This window comes from Berghia stephanieae, chromosome 14 (assembly GCF_034508935.2).
Source record: "Berghia stephanieae isolate SIO BIC M18660-M18661 chromosome 14, UCSD_Bste_1.3, whole genome shotgun sequence".
Lineage (NCBI taxonomy): Eukaryota > Metazoa > Mollusca > Gastropoda > Nudibranchia > Aeolidiidae > Berghia > Berghia stephanieae.
This window is the reverse complement of record NC_088373.1, coordinates 17073105-17080604: the sequence shown is the minus strand read 5'-3', so window position 1 is coordinate 17080604 and position 7500 is coordinate 17073105. Positions and strand designations below refer to the sequence as shown.

At 41.0% G+C, this 7500-nt stretch overlaps 1 protein-coding gene across 2 annotated transcripts in view; it reads left to right on the top strand.

Annotated features, from left to right (window-relative positions):
• Nucleotides 1-7500, top strand: part of LOC144960126 (uncharacterized) — a 39717-nt gene that overhangs the window by 25793 nt on the left and 6424 nt on the right. For both annotated transcript variants that reach the window (XM_078893106.1, XM_078893105.1), the window contains one exon: nt 2820-2909. In XM_078893106.1, coding sequence (XP_078749232.1) covers nt 2820-2909 — 90 coding nt within the window. The remainder of the gene's footprint in view (nt 1-2819; nt 2910-7500) is intronic.

Genomic DNA, 7500 nt, shown 5'->3' with positions numbered 1-7500 from the left:
TTGTTTATAACAAAGAGGAGATCATTAACAACCCTACAAGTGCGGTTTCCGTCGAATGATGTTGCCTATAAGCCGACTGAAATTTTTCTACAAGACAATTATTTTTATGATGAGACAGTAATTGTTTCAAAACAAGCTTTTCTAAGATTTTAGAACGAAAAGGAAGATTAGAGACAGGGCGATAGTTTTTAAAGTTCTCTTTATCTAGATCAGGTTTTTTCAAAAGGGGTTTGACATGAGCAACTTTTTAAATGTCTGGTACAGCACCTGACTGCAGCGAATTATTAACAATACATGTAAATGGTGTTAAAATTACATCAATGCACTTTTTTAGAATGGCAGTATTTATGGGGTCTAAATCACAACTTTTAGTTGGAGACGACATAATGCAGTCACGTAAGTCATCTTCAGTGATCGGTGAAAAATCTGTTAACGAATCACCATGAAACTTGTCAAATGATGTCTGGATCGATTCAGATGAGAGTTCTTTCCTGATGGTATCCGTTTTTTTTTTAAAAATATTGACCAAAGCGTGTTGGTAGATCTGCACGATCGATTAAAGATGGGAGAGCTGATTGCGTCTGTTGTCCCAGCAGTTCCTTGGTCAAGGCAAAGAATTGTCTCGAACGCTCGACGTTTTTCAGGCTGTCTTCAGGGTGCTTGGCGTCTCACCCTAACTGTTCTGGTTTTTAAGGGAGCATGCTTGTCCACCGTACCAACAATCGACTCGTGGAGACCATATGCATCTTGTATATTTTCAACGTTATGGTCAAGGTCTTGGTCAAAAATGTTCATGTTTATATTCTTCAAATTACGAGATGTTATCATCTTTTTACTTCGTGCTTCATTTGAAATAAAACGCAAAACACAATTAAATGATGGTCCGATATTAATTTATCAATATTCAAGACAGGTGAAGAGAGAGAATGTTCAATGTCTGTAATGACATGATCTATTGTGTGGCCATGGTTGTTTGTAGGACCGCTTAGAGTTGAATAGAATTGTTTGAACCAATAAGCTCCCGGAATACTTTGGATTCATTTTTGTTTCCGAAATAATCAATGTTAAAATCACCCATAAAAATATTATGCTTTTTGTTAATTGATTGAATAGACATAAATTCTCCGAACTCTGATAAAAAATTCAATTGTTGGTATTTTGTTTTGTTGGCTTGGTTGTGGGCAGTAGACACAGTGAAACGACTTTTAAAAATTATTTGTATGAATGGCAAATCCAGCGTATTCAAAACTTCTAAAATCATCATGGTGGAATGATATCTTATCAAGGAGAGACATGTTGTAAATAATTGCAATTCCATCTCCTTTCCTACCAATGCGTGGAATTTAATGCAAAAGCCATCGGGTGTAATTGCTTTCAGAACTGGGTCATCATATGAATGATTAAGCCATGTTTCCAAGATGACAAAAATAGTAATTTTATGATCTTCAATTATGTCAATTATGTCTTGAGTTTTATTACGGCACGATCTAACATTTAGTAATCCAATTTTTATACTGGTATGATCATTACTTGCAGGTTGTTGTTGTTGTTGTTGTTGTTGTTGTTGTTGTTGTTGTTGTTTCTCAAAACTGTGCTGTTGCTGCAAGTTGTTGTCATGGTGGTCGTTAATTTCATACTGACTGTCACGGACAGTGATGACATTTGACAAGAAACGTTGAGGAGTATTTATTGAAGTGATTAGATTGGATGGGGGACGAGTGTTGATAAACTGAAGCGAGGATCGAGGCCGTAGGGGGAGCGGGAATTGGGTAGTATAATATTTAAATTAGGTCCAGTCTCTTGTTCATGCCGTGAGGTGAAAGGGTGTTCAGTTTTAGTATCAGTTCTTCCTCCCTGTATTTTCTATGTTGTTTAGCGGTGTGACAGAACTGAAGGACGGCAATTTGGATGTCATGCATTCCTCGATGACTGGACCCAATGACGTGGTGAGCGACAGGTTTGTCCTCGTCGTTTTCAATAGACCGCAGATGTTGTCCAAATCTGTCGTTTAGCCACTTGCCAGTATCTCCCACGTATGTCTTGTGGCGACGTTTGCAGATTATAGCGTAAATTAAGTTACGATCCGAGCAGGCGAATGAGTGTCGGATGTACCACATTTTATCGGGGAATTTGATGGAATTTTCCACGAATAAGTGTGGGCATGTCCTGCATCTGCAACGTCCAAAAAGCTCCGCCTTACGTTGATTACCGGCCATATCCATCGTCCAGCGGCTCCTTACTAATATGTCCATCAAATTATGGTCCCGTCTGTAGGCTATTAGCGGTGGTTTGTTGAATATATCCCTCGTTTCTACAAGCTCCTGAAGAATCTGACAGTAGTTTGTTAAAAATTTTGATAAATTAACGTAAGACGGAGCCTTCAGCAAGTCACCTCGCCCTAACTCAAATTGCGGCGTTGCACTGTGGCTGACACCTGATTTATTAAAGTCTTCCCTTGGAATAGACCCTAGAGAAAAAAATTCCCCTATGGGATGAATAAAGGGGATTTTATTTAGTTTAGTTTATTTATAATATATACAAACACATTAACCAACCAACAAACAAACGAAAATAGAACACCATAAAACTTGAGCTAAATACTTAAATGTTTAACAACGAATTGTGGGTATATATAAAATTATTACGTGCATTTTAAAACCCTTTGTGAAGAAGAAAACCTTGTGTAAGACGAAAACATGTCACTTACGGATTTACCTCCATGCCCAGTCTGTTCCGTGTTACATTTTTGTACATTTACTGTTACTATAACACATTAAGAGGATCAATAGGTACTTATTTAATACCTCCTTTTTTCTCAGGTTGAAATTGTAACACCTAGTGATGTCCATACTGCAGGGGTTAACTTTAATGTCTGTATTAATTGGTGCAGAAGGTTAAGGTTTGATAAGGTAAGTATCTATTAATAAATAACTGTCTTTGAAATCAATTGCTTTTCTTCAAATTAAGACATTAATTATGTCTATTATTCCATTTATGATAAAGTGTGTATGGTGCAATGTTTTGTATTGGTTACGACCACACTTCACCAAGACAATCAGCATGTAATGAATAACATAACTCATCATCTGAATTAACAACAGACACATCGGAACAATGGTCATCCATAAACAAACATCCTGACTACGCCTTAACCATACCGGTCTAGGCCGGCTGGATGACGTTCAGGAAGATGGATAAAGACCGTATGTTGTAATTATTACATTTATTATCAGCTGCATCGTCGCAAACGTGTTTTCTACACAATATTATAGATTTACACAAACTCCATATTTATTCTTAGTATTGTACGCTACACATTTACTAGTGATTATTAATTCTAGTCTAAGTAATGCGTTGTCAAATGCTTGCAAGTTTGTATCAACTCCTTTGTACTTTCATACTAAGACTATTGCAATTCATTGCTGGTACCATTATAGACAGATGTAGACAAGCTAGGTGTGACGAGGTTTCCAGGACAGAGGCGGCATGGCACTCTTTTCAAGGCTGACATTGTCACAATAGATGGCCTGAAAAAGGCTTAAATAGTCAAGCACTTTCCACTCCGTTTTTGGTCGCTCCTACATAACGACACTTCTGTAATAATTCGAAGTGGTGATTCAATATCAGATACTGAATAATGCAAAACCACTATTCAGTATCCATAAGGAACTTTTCTTTATAGAGAGAGTTAAAAGTGAGACAATCTCTGTTGTAATGTAAACAAACTGATGACCTACTTCCAGATTGAACACATGCAGTTAATGATAGCGTTCGTAACATAAGTTGTCAAAATATTTTGATTGTTATTTTTAAATTTATGCTATTGTGCAATTTTAAAAAAGAGCTTTAATGTAGCGCAATATTCACTAAAATGTGCTCAAAGCGCTTTACAAGGGGTCCCTGGTCAACATCATCATTTAAAATGTAGGACGCCTGTTAGGCGATATTACAATTTTTCGGACAAAGACACTGCTGTTAACGGCTAGGTACTAATTTTACACCTGAGTACGGTGAGAGAATGTGAGTGAAGGACTCAACTATGCGCGGTGCGCGAGGCTCGAAACAAGGACCTTCCGATCCGAAAGCGAGTGTCATACCAGTAAACGACATAGCCGCAATAGCATAATATTAGTATAAGAATGGCTACAAAAAACATTTTCAAATGTCTAGATAGACATGATTAAATGTCTCCAGGAGCGTAGTGAATCCGTGGCTTGGTGGATAAGCTGTTTGACTCTGAACTCAAAGGTAAAGGGTTTCGTAAAAAAATCAATTCCCCTTCCTCCTTGGTATTGCTTTTTTCCGAAACCCGGAGTCTCAGGTTCACTCCCCACTGTTTGCCTACCTTCTATAACTTTGAGGCATATTGTCGGGTTTCGGCGAGTTTCGTAAAAATTGCTTTTTTAACTAAACCAGCCAAAACCCAGTCCCAGATTCAATCCTCACTAATGTACACTTTTCTGAGTTCTAGATTCAATCCCGGAAGCTGCCTAATTCACATAATTTTGTCAGGTTTCGGCGGGTTTCCGAAAAAACGCCGAATATACTGAATAGTACAAAACCATTATTCAGTATCAGATACCAAATAGTACAAAACCATTATTCAGTATCAGATACTAAATAGTACAAAACCATTATTCAGTATCAGATACTGAATAGTACAAAACCATTATTCAGTATCAGATACGGAATAGTGCAAAACCATTATTCAGTATCAGATTCTGAATAGTACAAAACCATTAGTCAGTACCAGATACTGAATCGTACAAAACCATTATTCAGTACCAGATACTGAATGGTACAAAACCATTATTCAGTATCAGATACTGAATAGTACAAAACCATTATTCAGTACCAGATACTGAATAGTTTTGTACTATAGTGTATATTTTTTTTTACGTAACCCGCCGAAACCCGCCGAATCCCGACAAAGTTTTGGGAACTAGGCAACAGTGGGGGTTGAACCTGGGAATCAGGGCGATGTATACCAGTGGGGAGTGAATCTGGGACTATGTAAAAAGGATATCGGTGGGAAATAAACCTCGGACTAAATTGATATCATTGAAAGTTTAAGTCGGATATGAGAGTTTGGTACTAGAGTAGAATGAACCTGACAGTCTAGGAGGTGGGCGCCAGTGGGGAGTGAACCTGGGACTATGTAAAATGGATATCAGTGGGAAATAAATATGGGACTAAAGGGAGATGGATACCATTGGGATTTGTGTACCAGAGGAGAATGAACCTGACTATAGGAGGTGGGCACCAATGGGGATTGGCTGTTTATAATTGTAGTTTTTGCTTGCATCGTGTCCTGGGTGTGGGACAGAAGACTCAGATCATCCAACTGTGTCCAGGGGGTCCACTGTATCCCATTTCTTCGCCGTTTGGAGGTTTCCTTCATTAGCCAATCACTGGCAAGGATGAACAGGAATGGTGACAGCAAGCATCCCTGCTTGACACCAGTCTTAATTTCAAAGCTGTCAGTAAGATAATCTCCATGTACAACCCTGCAACTTGATCCTTCATACATTTGCTTAATGGGGTTTGCTATCTTTTCATGGAGTCCATAATGTGCCAGAATTTTCCACAATGTTGCTCTGTCAAAACTGTCGAAAGCCTTCTCGGAATCCAGAAAGTTGACAATAAGAGGAGGGTTCCATTCTATAGAATTTTCCACTATGACTTGCAGAGAGGCAATCTGGTCATTGGTGCCCACCTCCTAATGTGTCAGGTCCATTCTCCTTTGATACCCAACTCCCATAGTCCGGCTTCAATTTCCACAGGTATCCATCTACCACAATCCCAGGTTAACTCCGCATTGGTGTGCACTTCCCTGAGTCCCAGGTTCACTCCCCACTGGCGCCCACTTCCTACAGTCTCAGGTTCATTCTCCTCTGGTACTCAACTCCTATAGTTCGGCTTTGATTCCCACAGGTATCCAGCTCCCAGAGTCCCAGGTTAGCTCCCCACGGGTGTGCACTTCCCTGAGTCCCAGGTTCACTTCTCACTGGCGCCCACCTCCTATAATGTCAGGTTCATTCTCCTCTGGTACCATACTCTCATATCCGGCTTCAACTCCCAATGGTATCCATCTCCCTTTAGTCCCAGATTTATTTCCCACTGATATCCATTTTACATAGTCCCAGGTTCACTCCCCACTGGCGCCCACCTCCTATAGTGGTAGGTTCATTCTCCTCTGGTACCAAACTCTCAAACCGGGCTTCAACTTTCAATGGTATCCATCTCCCTTTAGTCCCAGGTTTATTTCCCACTGTATCATTTTTACATAGTCCCAGATTTACTCCCCATTGGTGTGCTATTCCCTGAGTCCCATGTTCTCTCCCCACTGGCGCCCACCTCCTATAGGGCCAGATTCATTCTCCTCTTGTACTCAACTCCCATATCCAGCTTCAACTTTAAATGGTATCCATCTCCCTTTAGTTTCCGGTTTATTTCCCACTGATATCCTTTTTATAATAATTGAGCTTTTTGATAGCGCACTTACTTACTTAGGCCGCCCCTTGGGGCGCCCAACCTGAGCCACAAGTCTTCGCCATTCTGTCCTGTACTCCATAAGCGTACGCAGCTCCCGGGTGTTGTCCATTCCTGTGTCATCTTGCAGACAGTCAATGTAGGTTTTATTCTGCCTGCCTCTGCTTCGGGTTCGCTCAGGTGGTTCCCATAGAACAAGACTGCTTGCAATCTCCTCCTTGTGTTTCCAGCAGTGCCCAGCAAGGCTCAGTCTTCTCTTTTGAATCTTCGAGGTCACTGGGGGGGGGGGGGGGGGTCACTGTAGAGCTCTTCATTTGTTATGTGCTCTTTCCAACTTACATTGAGGGCCATCCGCAGCATACGGGTGTAGCAGCCGTCCAGTTGCTTCTCAAGGGCTTTAGTAAGAGTCCATGTCGCTGCTCCATATAGAAGCACTGACTCTACCGTTGACAGGAACAGTCTCTTCTTTATTTCCCTCTGTAGGTTTGAACTCCAGACTTTCCAGAGTTTGTGACAGGCACTCCAAGCCAATTCTTTTCTGACAGAATAGCGCAATATCCACTAAATGTGCTCAAAGCGCTTTACAAGGGATCCCTGGTCAACAGCAACATTTAACATGTAGGACGGGACCTGACGCCTGTTAGGCGATATTACAATTTTTCGGACAAAGACAACGCTGGTAACGGCCAGGTACTCATTTTACACCTGAGTACGGTGAGAGAAAGTGAGTAAAGAGCCAAGGACTCAACTATGCGCCGAGCGCGAGGCTCGAACCCAGGACCTTCCGATCCGAAAGCGAGTGTCATACCACTAGACCACATAGTCGCAGTTTCATTCCCCACTGGTGTACACCGCCATGATTCCCAGGATCACCCCCCCCCCCCTCACTGTTGCCTAGTTCCCATTACTTTGTCGGATATTTTCAGGTTTCGTCGAAGTTCGTCTGTTTTCGGCGGGTTTCGTAAAAAAGAACTGATTGCTTTTTTACGAAACCCGCCGAAACCCGCC